Below are 19,712 nucleotides of genomic sequence, written 5' to 3'. Positions count from 1 at the left end.
CGGCATTCAAGGTCGATAAATTGCCTACCAGGAGGGAATAGGGCTGCGTTTCGCCCTACACGCCGACTTGGCTCTCACGGGCGGTGCTAATCGTGCCCTTTCATAGCTGCAGCGTGCAGCGAGCTTTGCGCCGTGCGGATACACGACCTGAAGAAAACCGTCTACTTTGCGGATACCTACCCTATATATAACATAATCCAAGATGCTGGACTTCCTCAAGATAGACTGGCTCAGTCTAACGATCCCACTGGCCTATCTTGCCGTCCTAGTCGGCTCGCTCGCGACATTCTCTTCCCTCTACCGCAAACGCAAGATCCGTACGTTGACCCCCACAGCCTGCAGCTGCACACCTGCCTTGCCAAATATATACTAATAGCCGGCGTTATTGCTTGTAGAAAAGGCCACTTCCGTAAAGCCATGGTTCCCAGCACACCTCCAGCGCGATATATATTTTTCAATCCTCCACATGGAGAAGAAGGCACCCGAGACTGTATTGAAGGCTGCACTACTACACCGCGCAGCAGAAGACATAAAGCGACTCCTTGAACTCAGGACCAAGAAAGCTGCATTGGGTTCACTGTTACAGAAGGGTAATGTGGGTGATGACCTATGGCAACAGTTTACCAGAGCCGAGAAAGAAATGGAAGAAGAATTCAGAGATGTGGCCTCAGAGGTACGCTTTAAAGCTTTGTATTTTCTATGTTTGACCTGGTCAATATTGACTAACATAATTCGATCTTCAGGCCAATGCTTATACCCCAGGCTGGGGTCAAGTCATTTTCCAGTCCGCAAACGAGATGTTCCTGAATAATATGGCACGCACCGATATTAATGCTTTCCAAGCAACTGTCACAGAAGAAAAGGAATGGTGGGATCGCAAACGGGCAAGCATACAAGAAGGGTTCATGAAAGAGCTTGAACAAGAGAAGACTGGCACCACAGAAAGTTCCAAAACCAAGGGTGACTCTACGGGCGATAACACACAGGCTGGCAGTGACGAGGATACGGTTCTTGTGGATGCTGCTAGCTCTACTGGCTCCGCAGCTGGTTCTGTGAGCGGAGGGGGTAAGAAGAAAAAGAAGGGAAAGAAATGAACGATTTGGTTCTATCATTCTTCTCCATTTTCTTTAGAATATTCCCCCATTTCTTCTTATTCGATTATCTTATGCCTTTTGTTAATTCTGGTAGAAAAGATTTCTTTTGGAAGCTACTCCTGTACATCATTACGAATTACAACTAACTATTCTCGAACAACTAATTCAGAGATAAGTACCGTGAAGCCTTCTAAGATTCAGATTCTTGCTGAACAAAAAAGTAATTAATGTACAAACGCCAGGCTTCCGCTGGCGGAGAGATTAAAAACCATTCCATCAGACCACCATAGCTAATATTACAACCCCATCCACGTCGACTTTGCCAAATGATCCGTCTTCTTCCTGCTTGGTCTTGCCATCCCCATCATCTTCAGTTCTGCAAGGGACTGGTAAAATATTGAGAATGCCACACGCTCCTCACACTTATCTGCATCCTCGCCACCAACAATCATATAGAAAGCCCTCCATAAATCATAGACGTTGACGACAGCACCAGACTCGAGGTACAGTTGATAAAGGATCGAGATCGGAGGCTGACTTGCTGATAGGGCTTCTACCTCCCCATGGTCCTTTGAGTCCAAATAGTCGAAAGGGTTAGATAGCGCTCGTTCAACGGTGTTCCGACACTTAGGAGTAAAGGTAGTTCGAACTGGAGATTTGAAATCAAATATCAGGCACTCATGCAGAAAAAGATCCTTGGGGTTGATCAGCTTCTCGGTGAGGTAGCTCTGTATTGAGTCAAACAAACGGTCGACCAATCCACTGTATTTCAACTCCTCATTCGAGAGCTTAGCTTTCCCTTTCGTCAGCTTTACCCTTTGACCGACAATCGTAGTGTTATGCCTCGTTAACTGTGCATCATGCTGGGAACGTAGGGCGGCTTTGGATTTTTTTGTACGTATAACTTCTCGGATCTCATCAAGTATGGCGCTTGATTCTTTTGACAGATTTGATACAAGCCCAAATGCAGCGTTGAGCTCCTCTGAATTTAGTTTCCTAGCAGCTTCAAGGGTATCTAACAAAATTTTGGACTCGAGAAGCTCTCCGCCGAGTGCAAGAATAATGCACTCCGAATAATTTGCCGGTTTTAGAGACTTTATGTTGCGCGAGAATGATACTATCCATTCAACACAGCTAAATATCTCTCTCATCTTTTGCCGGGTGACTGAAACACCTAGATGGGCTTGTTTGGCAAGGATGGCATCGTCTTTCATCATTTCTTTTGCAGATTCAATGTCCTTGATATCCAAAAGATGCTGCACACGCCTAAGAAAGAGGTGAGCTACATGTCCATAAATCGATATCAGCTTTGGGGCTTCCTCACTTCCGAAACGAAGGTGTATTCCGAATTGCTTCACATAATTCGGGCTGTAGTTCTTTTGTCTTGCCTTCACCAGCAAGTAGCACCGAAAGGGGGTTTGCAAAAAAGTGGGCCATATGAGCGTACTTTTATTCATGTTAGCATATTGTAAGAAACTTCTACTTGATGCTAGTTACCACACACCTTAAGAGTGCTACCAAATCTCTCAGGGCTTTGAAAGCAGTCCCCAGATTTGTCCATCAAAGTATGGCTCACATTGTGCCCGACCCATATGCCCTGGCTATTTTGGGCCTGAAGGGTCGTAAAGATGCGGTCTACTGAGTCACCAAAATCTTGAAAATCAAAAAGACGGCCTTCTAGTAGCTTAACTGTGGAGCGTGGCAGTCTGGACTCGAGGTATGTGACTGATGTCGCAATGCCAAAGAGAAAGACAAATGGTATACGGTCCAACCATGATCTTTAGTCCGTCAGAAACATCCTCATAAATAGCCAGACAGGGTACTCACGATAAGAGCGTGATCAGGTCCGTCAGGACACCGCTATCAAAGGCCTCGCTATCCTTAAAGGCAATAACAACCCTCCTCAGGCCATTTCTCTCGACACAGGACAGCAGCAGGTCTAGGTCATATGGCAATAGTTTCAGCCCCTATGTATACGTTAGTTGGTATTGTCTGGATAAATAACGGAGATATTACCGTTTTTGACGTTAAATAGTCCCGGTAATGATCAATATCCTCCATACTAGTAATTGCAAGTTTAATGATCATTTTCAGGGCATTCTTGACATTTAATGTGTCACCTGAATCAAGAGTAACCAGGCACGCCTTGCCTGAAGTGTGCAGCCCCTTGCTTAGGCGTTCTAAGAGCCCTCCTATAGACGATATATTTGACCCCACTGAGATCATCCCAGTAGGAATACGTCCATTGTAGCTACATATGAGTCAGCAATTTGATATAATAACAGACAATCCGCATGAATTGATTCCATACGTATCAATCGAGGAATCCTTGATGAATCTCGCTATATTCTTTAGAACTTCCGAATCGACTTCGCGGAGAATCGACTATTTGAACATGTCAGACCCATAATATCCCATAGCTTTTGACCAGACAAACCCGAATTGTGCACTCTTTCTCAGCCCAGAGGCCTTGGAACAGTTCATATCGTAACTTGACCGACTCCTTGGTTTCGCATCCATTCAAGAGTGGTACAAATGGTGAGATAGAACTCCTGGAGCTTTGGCTGCTCGAAATATGATTGACCTTTCGCCTTTTATTCGAGACTCCATTGGCATCATTGCTTTTCTTTGCGGGTTTATAAACATATGACCCCTATCAATCGGTTAGCTATATGGGCTCCAAATTGGCGCAAGGAGGTCAAACCTGGTATTCGAAGCCAGCCAGCCCACCGGCAGCATCATGGCCAGATTGCATGATTGAAACGTCAAGTTCAAGCTATCTAAGAAAGAAGAGTATCACACTCTGGCCGTTTCCCGCTGAACGTTTTCTAATAACCAATATCGATGATTATCGTTTATCTTTCTTAATGCTTGTTGTCGCGTCTGGAGAACGGAAAATAAACAGGCCATGTGCCAAGACCTCGTTATTGGCAGAAGCAGCTTCATCGATTTTCAAACTTCAACGTTCAAAATTTCAGGCTTCGACACAAGATTTGAACGGCCTACATTATTTATTCACTTACACCTCCAGTATCTCAATGAGCTGAATACCCTCTGTTGCATTCATGCGCCGGCTGACATTCCAAGGAACTCGGTGGCATCCGCATGCGCTCTCAACATGCCTCCCCCGTCGCTCTCCGTCGTCTCTTACCTTTCCTCGACCGTTTTCTACCACGCCGGTAGCCTACTTGCGCGATGGAAAGCCAAAGGTTTCTGTGCGTAACTTTGAACAGTCGATTGCCAACAGCAAGGAATACTTCGAGGTCGACCCTGATACACCCGATGTAGTAGAGCATCGCAAAGCGAGGGAGAAACTAAAGAAGCTAGAGAACGAACTAGATGCTCTTAAGGAGGGTCCTTTTGCTCTAAATGGCGAGTTTATGAGGAGTCTATCTGAAGAAGATAGAAAAAGGGCGTTGGAGGCTATTGCCAAACATGCTGCCAAACAAAATTGGGAAGAGGAGGACAGGAGGGACCAACAGCTCAAGGATCGCATAACGACAGAGTTTAATGAGGCGATAAATAAAGAATTGGAGAGCCTAGAGGCGGAAGATGAAGAGCTATGGGATCCTACCAGGGAGCTGCGCGGCTCGGCCAAAACAATGGAGCCTGTCGAGCGGGAAAGGGAACCTTACGAGGTTGAATTGAAAGTCCCCGAGAGCCATCATGCCTATGTGATGAGATTCAATAAGGCTTTGAAGTCATTAAAAGGCATGCCGAGCCTTGCAGAGAAACAATTCGCCTGGAAATCATATAGCCGGTGTAAAGATGCTCTTCCATTCTTCCTTGATATAGCCCCAGAGGAGTCGATAAATATGCTCTGGGAATCACAGCGCCCTAGCTCAAGTCCTTCCGAAAAGATACCCCCTCGCCACCTTATTACACTAGCTGAAGATATACTTAATAGCGGACGAATTCTTGAAGCCGATCAATGGGTTGATTATATGGATGCTCTCCTCAGCGATGGACAGAAGGAAAAGGCTCTCTCGCTATGGAGAGAAAGGGAACCGGACTTGAATGAATACACAACAATTGAAAAAAAGAAATATTGGGGCCTGGGCGTGCGGTTGTTTGTGGCCAATATGAATCCAAAAAACGCTCAAGACGCTGCACTGATATACATATCTCTTGATCCGTCCCACAGTCCCCGGGTTTTTATTCCAGTTATTACTTGTTGGGCTCAGAGTGACGTCCCTGGAAACGATGCTCGAGCGTGGACATTATATTTACACGTCAAGACAAGCCTAGGAAAAGATATTACCATGTCCGACTACGACGCAATCAGCGTCGATTTACTCAAATCCGGCAAAGTCAACATGGCCCTGGCTGTTTTCAAAGATATGATGCTGACGGGCCAGAATTCGTATGCTGAGTCAGATGCTCTTTATAAAGCTTCTTTGGGGCTCGTCGGAAAGCTTCACTCTGATAGTATCAACGAGTCGGATGTCAACAAAGTGTCTCTTGCATGCTTAACAATTCTTCCCCGGAATTTCCAAAACAAGTTCTTTTACGCCAGCTGGATCAAAAAACTTATCGGAATGCAAGAGCTTGACGCGGCGGCTAAAGTCGTTGAGCTCATGTATGAGCGAGGAGTGAAACCCGACGCTAAACATCTAAATGGCTTAATAGGAGCATGGCTTCGTGAAGGAAGCAGTTCCGGTAGACAAAAGGCGGAGGAGCTTGGATGGGCCATGGTCAGAAAACGCGTTGATCGTGTCTGTGGTGGTCAGCCAGGGAACTCGTCTGCCATCGATCATCTACCCGAGGGATCTATTCCAGAGTATGAGCAACGGACTGTTCCCGAGGCTACCATCGAGACATTTTCCATCCTCTTACTGCATTATACCCGACGAGATAAGGATACTCTCATTAACCACCTAGTGGAGTGTCTTGACAAGGCCCAAATTCGGCCAAACACGTTTTTCGTCAATCATTTGCTCTACAGGGAGTTAAGGAAGCAGAATATACTGGGCGTTTGGTCCGGGTACAAGAACGCAATGTCCAATATCAGGCCTGATCTTGAAACATTTGCTTGCCTCTGGGATTGCGGGAAAATTCAATATGACAGAACACGGTCTTGTTTCAATGCACAATTCCCCAACGCCCGCGCGTTATACTCTGAAATGAACCAGTGGTATTCAAACCTACCATCCAATCTTCAAAAAACCACCCAAGAGGCCTTCTCAAAGGACCTCTATGATCATATCATTCGATGCTTCTGCCTCTCTCTTGACCCCGAGGGCACTATAGTTGCGCTCCGGGCCATGAAACATACATTTGGATTTTTCCCCGATGCCGATACTGCCAGGATCCTGGTTTTCCTTGTTGTGCGGTTGATTCCTACAGGTGACGAAGCAGCACTACCCAAGCGGCGCCACAGACGCATCTCGTCCACGCCTCGTGCGAAGGAAAACCTCCAATATGTCGGTGGTCTGCTGAACAAGCTGCGGGAACAGAAAACAGTGCAGGCTGCTAAGGAGGGAATATATCTGGACGATATGGATCAAGAGTTTCATATGGAGTTCGAGGTAGATCTGATGTGCGATCTGTTACGACTGGTTCTGCGAAACATGCGGAAGGACTCCGCCGAAATTGAAGAGAGAATACAGGCAGCGGCGCAGCATATGGGTGTAAATTATCTTGACCTTGGTGAACCTCCTTCATATGATGCATGACTTCCCACTTTCTCGGTTCTCTTATGACCCATAGGCGCTCCTTGGGTACGGATGGCGTTTATTTTGGGCTTCTTGGAAATAAAATAGGGCATCTACTTAGCGTGGATTGTAATATAGATGAGATTGCTATGTACGATATAATAACAGATTATTATTATTACTTTATTGTGCAGCTTATTGCAGTCTCTTATATGTGGGGGAAGGTATAGATTAATGAACAGCAGTACAGTTTCATGATGTAGGGATTTCCATACATTTAATAGAAACCACAGTGCTGGAGGTCAGAAAGGCCATAGCCGCCACTGGCTACGAGTGGTTTCTGGTTCACGGTCGTCTTGAGCGTCGAGCCCAGCGGAATTTTGAGTTGCCCAAGATGGATCGCTGTCTCCCAGCTCCCAGTCCTCCTCTGGCATGTCAGAATCAGGGGAACTAACAGGGTGAAATATATTGTCTTCAACCAACGGCCGACTGCCTTCACTAAACACCATGGCTTCTCTGCGGCGCCTGCGAAGTGCCTGCTCTTCAGCAGAATTTTCCTGTGGGCGACTATTAAGCCAGGGTGAAATACCCGCCGTCGCTTCACCGTCGATCATCCAGACATCACTATCTGCATCTGAACCGGAGTCCGAGGTTTCATAATTCCGTAGATGATCAACTCCGTAGATTAGGGTACCACCCCCGTTACCGTGGATTTCATCGCCAAATAGGCCTGTGGTGTGCTCTTCCATTCTGCTGCCCATCAACCCATATTTTCTCAGGTGCTTCAACCCTTCTTGATCCGAGGATATGGTATTTATGATAGACCCCATGGCTGGATCATCGGCCCACCATGTTTTCATCATAAACACAATGCTCCGCTTCTTGGACATGTCACGTAAGACACACGGAAATGGATAGAACGTCAGCCATCGACTGACAACCCCAGCATCCAGGGCAGATACAACGTTCCCAGGCAGCATCACGCTGAGCGTTTTCAAGGCCTTGTTTTCCCCGGGCGGCCGGGTCTGCGGGCAGATGGGAGATATTACATCATTTGTCTTTTGGGTATGTTCATGGAGGAAGTTGCATAGGCAATCGATAAGAGCACAGAAGGTGGAAAAATCCTTTAGCCGCATAGAAACACTCGAACGACCTACTAAAGTGACATAACCGTTAGTCAATTCATCAAGGAGAGAGCTAAGGTCATGACCTACACGCTGAGCTAGATATAAGAAAGTTCAGTGCATTTAGAGCTTTCCGTCTGCGTTCCGGATCATCGCCAGCAAGGTCGTCCAAAAGTAATTCCTTTGTCGTGCCCTTGGTTGATCGTTCCGATATAATTCTCAGAGCTCTGAAAATGATAGGATACCAAATTAGACGTGAGTAGAGGTAATTTCAGATAGGTTTAGTACTGACGCAGCACGGAGGTCAAAACTAGAGCTTCCCGCGAGCCTCTGGAGTGTCTCTAGTCTCAAGGCTGCGAGTAACAAGTCAGCCCTAAGAAGTCTTCAACTGAAGACTCAAAAAAAGGCCGAGCAGCATACCATCTTCTGTTGCCTGCCCAATAACTGGATCCTCCTTCTCAATCTTCCTTATTTCCGTAAGGTCTTTCACTCGGTAGAGCTCTACAGCGATGCCTCGTGCAGCAAAGAAGAGGGTGACTCCTACGGTAAAGCAGTCAGTCAGTATACAAGTTGCTGTAGAAAAGAGCAAAGCAAAGAACGTACCTAGACAAAGCCATAAAATACGGTCGTTACCAGATGAAGCCATCACTCCTGTATATTCATCTTCAGATGAGACGATAGCTCCATGGCTTGCGCCTCCGTCGTCCTTCTGTCTCTTCGTGTCTTTCTCTGCGCGTTTGTTGCTTCCGTCGTCGATTTTGACGTCGAAGAAAGAAGCGGCAGAATCCCAAAGGCGGTGAGGGCGGGAGCTTATCGATTATCAAAATTTCAACTTTCAACTTACTTTTTTTTTACGTCGCTCTCTTAATTACACATACGCACATCAGCGCCAGCTTTTCGCTATTGTCTGGGGAAGAGGGCCTTTCTGCGAGGGCAATTGACCATGGCGCCGTCGCAGCTGAAGCAGCTAAAGGCGTCCTTGCGGGAGAAGGGCGTCGTTGGCCCTCAGCAGTCCAAGAAGCAACGACAGAAAAACTCCAAGTCTGGCGCCGCAGCCGATAATCGCATAAAACGAAATGCTGCCCTCCAGGCGATACGGGAACAGTTTAATCCTTTCGAAGTCAGAGCTCCTGCGCGGCCGTCTAAATTTGCCGTCACTACTGCAAGGCAGGAGGCGAGCTCGGCGCATCGACCTGGCGTGACAAGAGGACTTGGAGAGGAGAGGGTAAAGCTTTTCCTAGCTATTATATATAGATTTTATGATGCCAAAGCTAACTGCAGAGTATTCTAGAGAAAACAAACTCTTCTCAAAGAACTTCAAAGTCGAAATAAGGTCGGTGGCCTTCTCGATCGGAGATTTGGTGAAAATGACCCTTCCATGACACCCGAACAACGAGCAGCGGAGCGTTATGCGAGAGAGAGTCAGAAGCGATCCAAAAAAGAAGGATTGTTTAACCTCGAAGATGATGAAGAAGAGGAAATGCAACTCACCCACATGGGTCAATCGCTTTTTGATGTTGATACAGGGAAGGACGACTTCAACGAGGATCTTAGCGGCCTAGGAGATGAGAGTGACTCGGAAGTGGGCAAAAAGAGAAAACGCATACTGGAGGAAGTAGATGATATGGATGGAATGGCTGATGACGACGAGGACGAAGAAGATCAGCCAGAGAGGAAGAAGAGCAAAAACGAAGTCATGAAGGAAATTATCGCGAAATCGAAACAGTACAAGTATGAGCGCCAAAAATCCAAAGAAGACGATAACGAGCTTCGAGCTATTCTGGATCAAGGCCTGCCAGATGTGTTTGCGATGATGAGAGGTACAAAAGCAGCAGAACCCAAACCCGCGCCGGCACCAGTCCCAGAGCCTCCTCAGATGGACCCCGACCGCGCTGCCCTACTCGGTGGAAAGGATAGAGATGTGGCAGATCGCGAGTACGATCAACGGCTCAAGCAGATGGCCTTCGACAAGCGTTCGAAACCTTCTGACCGGACCAAGACACAGGAAGAGAAAATTGAAGAAGAGGCTAAGCGGTTGCAGGAGTTAGAGAATGAACGGTTACGACGCATGAGGGGTGAAGAGGAAAGTGATGAAGAGCAGGCAGACAATACTGTTGACGAGGAGATCCAGGATGATTCTGAGCCCGACGATGCCAAAGCATTCGGACTTGCTCAAACTGAGGCGTCAAACGGCTTATTTGGCGTTGAGGATGAAGATGACTTTATCATTGACGACGACCTTGTGGATAACGAATCTGTCGCCCATGTGTCTATTACTGAGAGTGAAGTCGAATCGGAAGAGGAAGAAGACGATGCCGACGATACCGAGTTCATTGGTGACCTAGAACTTCCTAGAGACAAACCATCGACATCGAGCGGGACTACACCTAAAGCACCGAACGACTCTTCACTAGCATTCACCTATCCTTGCCCTGAGTCGCATGACCAGTTCCTACAAACTCTGAAGGGAGTTGATGTCGAAAATACCCCCGTTGTTGTGCAAAGGATACGCGCGCTGCACCATGCAAGCCTCCATCCTGATAACAAGGCAAAACTCGGAGAGTTCTCCAAAATTCTTGTTGACCATGCAGTATACCTTGCAAATCAGCCATCCGCACAACTATCTTTTACCATTATAGAGAGTTTACTACGACATGTTCACTCCATGGCCAAAACTTACCCTGAAGAAGTTGCAACAAGGTTTAGAGCTCAACTCCGCGACATTTCGGAAAATAGACCGCTAGAACTGCTACCCGGAGACCTTGTTTTACTTACCGGGATTGCAACAATATTCCCTACGTCTGACCATTTCCACGCCGTTGTCACACCATCAATCCTTACTATTGGCCGCTACCTAGGCCAAGGGCCGGTCAATTCCTTGAATGATATTGCGACCGGGTCATACATTGCCAGTCTTTGTCTTCAGTATCAAGCATATGCTAAACGATATATACCCGAGTTCATGAATTTCGTCCTGAACTCCCTAACCATCCTTGCACCAAAGGAAAGCAAATCCAACCCCGGTTTTATTCCCGTCCGAACCCCTGAAGCTCAGTTCCGATTGAAATTGGATAAGCTTTCCTCCAAGAACCTTCAGAAACTCCGTTTTTGGGATATTTTTGCTACAGACCTAGAAGGTAGCGATGCCGAGAATCTCAAGTTATCCCTTATTAACATATTGGTTACCCTCCTTGATAAAGCCGTCGACTTATGGGGCTCCAAGCTGTCTTCTTTTGAGATTTTTGAGCCCGCAAGCTCCGTTCTACAACAGCTTATTGAATCCTGCCCCAAAGGCACACTCCCGTCCAGTCTATCAACTCACCTCCGCCGGTCCCTTAAGACAATCAAAGCGCTTCTCATTACTTATAGGAAGGACAGGAGGCCATTGCTGCTACATAACCACCGGCCGCTTGCGATCAAATCAAGCATTCCCAAATTCGAAGAATCCTTCAACCCAGATCGACATTACGATCCTGACCGTGAGCGGGCAGAGCTTAGCAAACTCAAAGCAGAGCATAAGCGCGAGAGGAAGGGTGCTATGCGCGAATTGCGGAAAGATGCTAACTTCATTGCTCGCGAGAGCTTGCGTGAGAAGAAGGAGAGGGATGCTGAGTATGAGAAGAAATATCGCCGTCTTGTGGCGGAGATACAAGGGGAAGAAGGACGAGAGGCGAAGCTATATGAGAAAGAGAAAAAGGCGAGAAAGCAGTCGCGGAAGTAGGTGTATAGAACTAGAGCATCATCTATACTCTATACCGCTTGGGCAGCCACTGGCTGCTTATAGTCGGGTTGAGATCAAATATATTGAACAAAATTATGTACGCTTCATTATCTATTCCGCCAACACCTTATTAACGCTATGCAACATGCCATCCGTCTATGTACTCAAGAGCATACCAGGGTATCGCTTAAAAAGAGAAACCAAGTAAAAAAAGAAAGGAAAAAAAAATAAATCGAAAACAACCACCAGGTGAAAGAAAGTCATACGGTAAGCTCATTGCTTGAGGGCTGGTCCAATGCTGGTCAAATAATCGCATCTCTTTTTTAGCCCCTCATCTTCACTTATCATCTTTGTACCATTTGTTTCAAAGAACAATCTGTGCAGCGGCTTTGACAAATCCTGGCCTTGGACGCTTGGTTTCCATTCAGGACTGCCTGCCACTCGGTGCTTATTGGGATCCAATGTTCTGATAAAACTTGTCCAATATCCCTGAACAATGGGGACTATCAGGCCGTTCTCCGGGGTATTGTATGATGGCGCTGGTTTCCGACCAAGGAATGCAGGGCCAAAGATAGCATTTAATTCAACGGTATGAGTTGCTCCGTAGCCATTTTTCGTAAAGCGATGGTCTTGCGCGTGATACTCGTAACTCCATTTGTTTATTTCTAGCGAATCGCTCATCGTTCGGCATATCGCCATTGCAGGGCAGACGTAGCGCATTTCACCGTAAAGCTGGCTTAACTGGCTCCAGTACATGCCCGCTCCTTGATACTGAACTTGTGGTTTTGGGTAAAGTTCATGGAGTTTCTCGAAATGATTTGTCTTTAGGGCAGGGAATTGCCGCGCGAGCCAACGGTCAGATTCTTCCAGCGTCGATGTATTATGAGGAGCAAAAATAGTTCCTTCGTTCGAGTCACTTCCCATGACAGTTGGAACGTCAATATATTTGCCTTGGTTGAAGAGGTTGTAGAAGGAGTCTTCAATCAAATCGCCGTCAATGACGGGGCTGTATGCAAAGAGAGGAGGGCCACTGGAATCCGGTAGTGGGACGCCCAAATTAAATTCCTGTAGCTTGTTTACATCAAGCTTGCGTAGACAGGCCAGTGAGTCTTTCTGGGTATCACATCCGGTTCTTTTAACTAAGCTGTCATACAGATATTGAGATTGGTTATTGGCAAGTGTTGTACCAAATGATGGCGATCCGGCGATGGCTCCGTGGAAGAGATTATCATTTCGTCCTCCATGGGCAGTGAGGAGGTGCGCCACCGAAGCCGCACCCGCACTATGGCCCCCTATAACGACATGATCAGGGTTGCCGCCAAACTGAATGGGAAGTTAGTAACCGTGTTCTTTTTTTTCGGCGTGCGAGTCTGAAAGAAGGATGAGACTTACCTTCGAGATGTACTTCTTAACCCACTGCAACGCTTTTATTTGGTCTTTCAAACCGTTATTTAGGCTGGCGCTCTCTTCTATCTCCTTGCCGGGCAAGAATCCATACAGGGATACTCGGTAGGTGAAAGTGACCACGATCATGTTATGCCCAGACGCGGCAATTAATCCGGTTCCGTTAAGGAAGGGGTCGCTGTTGATATTGAATCCGCCTCCCAGGATGAAGAAAAAGACAGGGAGTTTCGAGTTAGGGCCGGCATTCGAAGGCGCAAAAACGTTCAGACGTAGGCAATCCTCCGATATCCTTGTCACGCTTTTACTGTTGGTAGAAATGCAATGTGGTCCGCGCTAAAGCACAAAAGAGAGATATTGTTAGATCATATTCCCATGGAGCACTGCACTCTTCAACACAGCCACCGCTAGAATCAAGTCACATCCCCACGAGGAAGGGGGTAAACTTACAGAATTCGCGCGTTGGATTCCACCCTCCTTTTTTGGATCTTGAGGAGCGGCAAATCGCAGGTCACCCACGGGCGGCGCAGCATACCGGATTCCTAGCCAACTTGTGACATTGTAACCTCCTGGAGTGCCCAAGTACTTTGCATAGCCAAGCTCCACGAGAGGGCCATTGGGCATATGATGTGCGCTTGAGCCTCTGTGACGCAGTACCAGCGCAAGCGACACAACTAATGTCGTTAACAACACGGTCATAATACTGACGGCGAGGATGATAAGCTTTTTTCTTGACTTGAGTGGGCGCTGTTGCTGTGTTGGTTCCGCCTGGCCCTTGGGAATCGCCTTAAGGGGAATCAGATTTGTCGAAGGCGTAGGTGAAGGTGAGTATATGGAAGAGTCTGGAGAGCCGGGCCCATGCGGACCAGAAGTCCGCGGCGGCATTTTGTTGTGTTGGGAAAACATTTCAAGGCTTTGTAACGCTGGTTAATATAGCTGCTGTGATTGACTAAATTGCGATTTGAACCTGCCAATAGTGAATGTCACGGATGGCCAATAAGTAGATGCTAGCGCACGAAGATGGCAATGGTATCGAAATTCAGGGTCATGCAAACATCTTCGTCATAGAAGAGTAATCAATTTTGTTGGCAACAGATGTTTGCAAGACGGCATACTTCTTTCTAAGCGATTAGAAAGAGCCGTCAAACGAGCGGCGGCCTCTATGCTCCAAACAATGCCGGAATTCGGACTGTTCGCCTGGCGCAGCGCAGTATGGTTGAACGAAAGTGAGCAATATAATATAACGAGAGGAGGAAAGACGGTAAGTGTTAATAAAGTCCACCCTGCGAAGAATCGTTGGAGAGGCAATGGAACGAGAGAAGAATAGTTAATAATTATAATTGATAGATGGGCCGCAGAGAAAAAGGAGACCAAACAGAGAACTAAAAGAGCCCTCTCTGGAGAGCTCTTTGACGAGGGGGCTCAGGGAATTTATTAATCTTGCATAGCATTAGCTAGCCTGCGACCCCATGGCAAACGTCCCTGATTAGGAAACGGTAGATGAAACCATTCCAGCTGTTGGATCTAGAGAGGGAGCGAGAGAGGGAGAATAAGCCTCCCATACTAACTGTTTGTCGCTAGGGCAATCGGGGCTTGGGTGACGTGGATTTGCAGCAGACGGGAACGAGCGATGGAATTTTGTGTGACATTCCGTCGAGCTGGAAATGTATGAGCAGGTTACGGGGGTTTAGGCCGGGGCTTTCTTTCTTTCTTTTTTTTCTTTCATAACCACTTCGACTGGCGGGATATTGTTAGGCCACATGCAGTGGGGAGTAGCCAAAGAGAGTGCTTGCGCTGCCACAGGATGCCACCGGGCTAATCGGCCTATCATAACTGGCCGAAAGGCTCCCCGTTGAGCGAGATGGAGAGACAAACAGGAGCCAGGAGCCAGCGTTCCATGGAGAAGCCTCAGGCTAGGCTTTGGTAGAACCAGCGATCACCATATCTCATCCTCTCTGTGTTGTGAGAGCAGTCGAGCTTGATCCTTGTCATTCGAAACCTTGATGAAAAGCTTGACTGGGCTGGATCAGGCTGCATGGGGATGATGTACAGCCCCTTTAATTGGCTGCTGACAGTGATGCAGGAGTGGCTTCGCATGCATATTATTTAAAGAAGCCGCGTCGATGGGGGCTGAGGATGACAGTGACTCTGCCCCGTCCCCCGGTGCTTTGATTCATTACTCCGTAAATGAATATTAATATAGGATAACAACCATGCTCGCGATAAACCCATCTAACAGTTAGTTATCTAACGACCTGACAAGTTGGAGTTAGTTACGGAGTAACTCTGCAGGCTGACGTGGACGCCGTGCAACGATGCGCTGATTTTTTTGCCTGCGCAACCCAACTTACCTTTCCAGTGAAGAGTTAAGTTAAAAATAAAGATTTAACGGCTAGTATCTCCGATCCCCCATGCCGAAAGCTGACGGCGATGCGACTCTTTTAGTCGGCCTATCTCTGGACGGGGGAAGGGGTAGCAGAGAGTTTCAGGGAGTATACCTAGGGAAAAAAGGGCCGGAATGGAGGCTCTGACTGGCTAGCTTTGAAATGTTCCAGTCATCCGTCGCAACCTAGTCCCAGAGGAGGAAATGAGCCCACGTATGCAAGGGAGAGGCTTTCGACCCCTGGTTCATTATAAACCACGTTGCGCATGCTAAACTGATGTTAGCATCTCTAATATCTTCCTCCGCCTTCTGTCGCGGCTCTCTCACCACATCTGGCGTGAGTGCTTTGGACAGAGCGTACTCCATACGGAGTACTCCGGACAATCCGGTCGATGGCCTTTCTCGTGGTCAGCTCCGTTTCTCAGCGACTAGACAGACGTGTGGCGTAAATTCTTTCCAAACAACTTAGCTAAATGAAATCCCTGGTCCCTAAAAACGGCAAAAGCTTAATATACTCGCTATCGAAGGGTGAAGCTAGCCTTAGCAAGGCCTGCGTGCTTCGGAGGGATCACATATCACGCCCTTTGGTCGCATTTAGTTGTAGCATGTGCTCCGGACTCCGGACTCCAAAAACTTCAATGACTCAGTTGATGTGGAATATTCCCGGCTCCTCGTCCCCATCATCCGTGGTTCAGCCGTTAGGATATGAACAGAAGAAGTTTTAATGTTTCCTCATCACTCCGGACCTCAGTTGGCTGATCGAGGGAAATGAAGGCTTCTCCGGAATACTAGCGTGTTTAATGGGGTTCAGCTCCCAAAAGGTCAGGTCCACTTGGGTAGGAGGATGTCTTGTGTTTTCTTTCTTTCTCGTAAATCCATCTGAGACCTCGCCCACCGTTCCCAAGACAGGTGTCCGCAACAAGATACCGTTGAGCCACCTGTAACCCCTCGGAAAACGCCGTCCAAAATAAGTAGTGACAGGAGTCAAAGTTTTAACCTCATGCGGAGAACGTTGCGATCTTCGAAGTTCGGATGCTCTCTGTACCATCCGCGCAAGGCATATTGCGAGCCGAAAAAAATACTCCGTACTTACTTTGGAGCCTGACCTCAGACATCGGGGCCTCAGGGGAAACAGAGGCAGGCGGAACAGCCAAAGGCGACCACTAGAGCAGACTAGGGAAATTTTTGGTAAAGAGTATGAATATACGGAGGAGCGGTCAGGTCACTGACAGGCCCGTTAAGCGAAAATTCGTATGAGGTCAGCACCTAGCGCATCGTGATTTAGTTTTAAGTAAATAAAATATGCCCACTTCGGCTACAACCTACAATGCCTGCCACGATCGCCCAGCCACTAGTTATGTAGTTAACCCACAAGTTACCTTGCGAAGGGCCTTGTCTGTTTGGTTGAGCAGCCGATTCATGATCATGTCATAGTTTGTGCGTAGCTGCTTTATAGCACCCATTGTTCCGTGTTCAGGCATCATATTAAAGCCAGTCATAGACGCATCCTATGATGGAGTGGCCTGCATTAGTGTGTGGAATACCGCGTAACTAATTGGGCGGCCGTGGAGAAATCATGCGATCCTAGGTAGGTAGTTATTTCGTCAGTTTTGGATAGTGATTGGTGATTGAGATAGCCCCCAAGCAAATCACATATAAAATAAAGCTATGACCGTTGGGAATCTGCCCTGTAAGGCATCACTGACGTCCGCTTTGCTAGTTGGGAGGGACGGCCGAACGGCCTTGAGGCAATTTTCAGCGTGGATTTATTAGTTGATAACCGGAATAAGCGATCAACTTTCGCACCAAAATAGGCCTTCTATAAGTTCTATAGGGTCCTTTGGATGATGTCAAAGGCCATTCGTATGGCAAACGACCCAAGCGAAGAGTATTGGGGAGCCACGAAGTATAAACCACACCCTTTCCGACATAATGAAGGGCGGTTGAACATGTGCGACATAGGTTCAATGGAGCACCCGTCGGACACATTTGACTTATCAACACCCAGAATAGTGATGCTTGTGACGCTAAATAGTCGGAACGATCTGCGAACCCAATGTATTTCAAAGGCCAGGTGCGTCTGAAGTGGTGGACAAAATAGATAAGTTTCACAAACTTCGAGTGTAAGAGGGCAGTAACGTATCCCCGCTAAGCAGGGAAAACCTGTAACCACGACTTAACTCATATTTATATTGGAAGATACATATACTTCCTAGAGGTTAGATAGCGTCTTCCCATTTGGTGGCATCCGACGCGGTCCAAGGGCTAGCCCAATATAATAGTTCGTAGTCACGTGTAATTCAGTCCATATAAATGAAAGATCCATCACTTCTCTGTATCAGGGCATTGTTACGAGAATAGTCTTGGGATAGGTGTGTTAACGAGGATATCAATTCATCTCCATCGTGGTTTGTGGTTTGATGTCGATGAAATACAATACGGAAGAGAACAGCAAGGGCTGAGTAATTGTCACGTGAAATTTTGGCGGAGATACGCCAATGAAAATATAGGTTAAATAGTTCTGAGCTAAATAAATTTATTATTGGCTAATATAGAGTTTTTTCTTGAAATTAAATTCTAAAAGCCAATCAAAGTTACAGAATAAGTTCAAAAATGCTCTGCGACACCTTAATTGTTATCTTCCTCTCATTGTAAAGAGCAGTATGTTCCGGCTTGGGGGCTGATCTTAATGTCTCTTGAAATAGCCAGCCTGGAGTGTGGAATAGCTGTTTGATTAAAGAACTCTTTGGTAGCACTAAAAGCCAACGGGTGGATGACGGTGGCTGGGTGTAATTATAGAAATTGTCATGGAGGTCGCTGCATGGATCATCAACCAGAAACTACTGATGATACTTTCAATTCAGAACCATACCTTTTCCATGCTGGCGATACCTAAGCAGCCCATCGATTACGCCCCTGATGACACCCCGAACCATATCCTTGGTTACATTTCGTAACACCGCGCATCAACGTGCACATTTTGGGATATTCATCCCCTCTGCTACCGATCAGGACTTTGGAACGCTTATCCATGCTGTTGGCGCACCGATGGTTGGCTACCAGATTGAGTTTAAACGAAATTATGCTCTTGAAGATACGCAGCAACAGCACACCAGATATGATATTGGGCAGATCGATTCTAAGTACATTGAAGACACCACAGGTGGGGAAATCATACGAGACTCCACGCCGAAAGGTGCAGTAGAGGTTGCCGCCAGTAAAATCCCCCCACCAAGAATCAGCCAAAACTTCCTAGCCCCGGTTAATGATGTAGGCGATCCCGGGAATGTTGGAAGAAGTATAAATAGCCTAGCTCGCTAACCCAGTTTATGTCCAGACTACCAATAAAAGATGCCAAGAATGGACAATGGAATACGTCCGTCATCTTGTGCATCTTGAATATCTCGAACCGGAGGCCATTCAAATTGTACAGTCCAAGCGTGATCCGCCGTCTCACGGTATCGGTTTACTGCCCCTTGTGAGAGATTAGGAACTACAAAGCGGCAACGTCTAGCTTGTAAGTCGAAGCTCTGTCTAGGACATCCTGGGTGGAAGTCTACCTAACACGTATAACTAGTCAGTGCTTGACTGTCATTTATGGAGTAGCCAGAATGCTGTAGCTATTAATGGATAGTGTGCTTCTGCGTTTAGTGATTCCCTGATGAGAAGAGCTAAAGGTGTGCCTGAAGAAATTGGAATGCAAAGCAATTCCCCAAAATTGCCCCAGATTTCATACTGCACATATCTGCATTAACTAGTTATATAATCTGTAAGCATACAAGCCTCTGATGTAAGTGGGCCCAGGAAGTTTTGGCATCTAAATATCGAGCCTTGTAATATTCCCCGTAGTCAGGGTACTGGCCAGAATATGTGCAATCAATTATTGAAACCCAGTGTCAGAAGTGTGCAGTCAATTATGTATTTCAAGGCATAAAAACACGAAAATATCAATAAACTAATCGATATTCTTGTTCACACCAAAATTTTTTGTCTTGCTAGCCATAATTGGGCGACCGCTCTTGGTCAGTTAGAGTATCTGGCGACCAAGCCGTAGCCCTAGCGGGCTTTGGAAGGCTTCTGCTGTCACTGAAAAGGACGAGTTAAGAAAGTCTATCCTGTTTCCTTTTCCTTATCAAACCTGCCAGCTTCAAGTCTGAACCGGGCCTGAAATGGCCTTATCCATGAATGATCATGGGATATCATGGATAGTTGTCAAATTATCCCATGTCACTGACACCTTGGGGACGCAGCCCCAGACACATCTTGCTTACTAACTCGCCGAGCACGAGAGTTATTTAAGTCACGGGACCAAAGATCTGCACAAACTATACCTTC

The 19,712-nt window shown here is 46.9% G+C and overlaps 9 protein-coding genes across 9 annotated transcripts; 5 read left to right on the top strand and 4 right to left on the bottom strand.

The window, feature by feature from the left end:
- Window positions 1–202: 202 nt before the first annotated feature.
- Window positions 203–1,094, top strand: MGYG_04916 (translocation protein sec66; the record flags this gene model as incomplete). The annotated part of the gene is made up of 3 exons (XM_003172279.1): window positions 203–317; window positions 396–673; window positions 744–1,094. The coding sequence occupies 3 exons, from the start codon at window positions 203–205 to the stop codon at window positions 1,092–1,094; spliced, it is 744 nt and encodes a 247-aa protein (XP_003172327.1).
- A 296-nt stretch (window positions 1,095–1,390) lies between these two features.
- MGYG_04915 (origin recognition complex subunit) lies at window positions 1,391–3,849 on the bottom strand (the record flags this gene model as incomplete). The annotated part of the gene is made up of 8 exons (XM_003172278.1): window positions 1,391–2,360; window positions 2,419–2,540; window positions 2,599–2,872; window positions 2,922–3,061; window positions 3,111–3,345; window positions 3,406–3,479; window positions 3,532–3,747; window positions 3,799–3,849. The coding sequence occupies 8 exons, from the start codon at window positions 3,847–3,849 to the stop codon at window positions 1,391–1,393; spliced, it is 2,082 nt and encodes a 693-aa protein (XP_003172326.1).
- A 310-nt stretch (window positions 3,850–4,159) lies between these two features.
- On the top strand, window positions 4,160–6,769 carry MGYG_04914 (hypothetical protein; the record flags this gene model as incomplete). The annotated part of the gene is made up of 1 exon (XM_003172277.1): window positions 4,160–6,769. The coding sequence occupies one exon, from the start codon at window positions 4,160–4,162 to the stop codon at window positions 6,767–6,769; it is 2,610 nt and encodes an 869-aa protein (XP_003172325.1).
- A 281-nt stretch (window positions 6,770–7,050) lies between these two features.
- On the bottom strand, window positions 7,051–8,518 carry MGYG_04913 (hypothetical protein; the record flags this gene model as incomplete). The annotated part of the gene is made up of 5 exons (XM_003172276.1): window positions 7,051–7,904; window positions 7,963–8,099; window positions 8,165–8,225; window positions 8,293–8,412; window positions 8,476–8,518. 5 exons carry the CDS (start codon window positions 8,516–8,518, stop codon window positions 7,051–7,053), a joined length of 1,215 nt encoding a protein of 404 aa, XP_003172324.1.
- Window positions 8,519–8,815: 297 nt separating this feature from the next.
- Window positions 8,816–11,593, top strand: MGYG_04912 (nucleolar complex protein 14; the record flags this gene model as incomplete). The annotated part of the gene is made up of 2 exons (XM_003172275.1): window positions 8,816–9,097; window positions 9,164–11,593. The coding sequence occupies 2 exons, from the start codon at window positions 8,816–8,818 to the stop codon at window positions 11,591–11,593; spliced, it is 2,712 nt and encodes a 903-aa protein (XP_003172323.1).
- A 273-nt stretch (window positions 11,594–11,866) lies between these two features.
- Window positions 11,867–13,879, bottom strand: MGYG_04911 (cholinesterase; the record flags this gene model as incomplete). Its single annotated transcript, XM_003172274.1, has 3 exons — window positions 11,867–12,916; window positions 12,986–13,330; window positions 13,445–13,879. The coding sequence occupies 3 exons, from the start codon at window positions 13,877–13,879 to the stop codon at window positions 11,867–11,869; spliced, it is 1,830 nt and encodes a 609-aa protein (XP_003172322.1).
- A 289-nt stretch (window positions 13,880–14,168) lies between these two features.
- Window positions 14,169–14,850, top strand: MGYG_04910 (hypothetical protein; the record flags this gene model as incomplete). Its single annotated transcript, XM_003172273.1, has 3 exons — window positions 14,169–14,255; window positions 14,576–14,660; window positions 14,750–14,850. 3 exons carry the CDS (start codon window positions 14,169–14,171, stop codon window positions 14,848–14,850), a joined length of 273 nt encoding a protein of 90 aa, XP_003172321.1.
- A 1,525-nt stretch (window positions 14,851–16,375) lies between these two features.
- On the bottom strand, window positions 16,376–16,840 carry MGYG_04909 (hypothetical protein; the record flags this gene model as incomplete). The annotated part of the gene is made up of 4 exons (XM_003172272.1): window positions 16,376–16,416; window positions 16,471–16,540; window positions 16,608–16,643; window positions 16,757–16,840. 4 exons carry the CDS (start codon window positions 16,838–16,840, stop codon window positions 16,376–16,378), a joined length of 231 nt encoding a protein of 76 aa, XP_003172320.1.
- A 1,456-nt stretch (window positions 16,841–18,296) lies between these two features.
- On the top strand, window positions 18,297–18,867 carry MGYG_04908 (hypothetical protein; the record flags this gene model as incomplete). Its single annotated transcript, XM_003172271.1, has 2 exons — window positions 18,297–18,647; window positions 18,715–18,867. 2 exons carry the CDS (start codon window positions 18,297–18,299, stop codon window positions 18,865–18,867), a joined length of 504 nt encoding a protein of 167 aa, XP_003172319.1.
- Window positions 18,868–19,712: the final 845 nt, after the last annotated feature.

The sequence above is a fragment of the Nannizzia gypsea genome, genomic scaffold (genome assembly GCF_000150975.2).
Source record: "Nannizzia gypsea CBS 118893 supercont1.4 genomic scaffold, whole genome shotgun sequence".
In the NCBI taxonomy this organism is placed as follows: domain Eukaryota; kingdom Fungi; phylum Ascomycota; class Eurotiomycetes; order Onygenales; family Arthrodermataceae; genus Nannizzia; species Nannizzia gypsea.
This window is presented reverse-complemented; position numbering and strand designations above follow the sequence as displayed.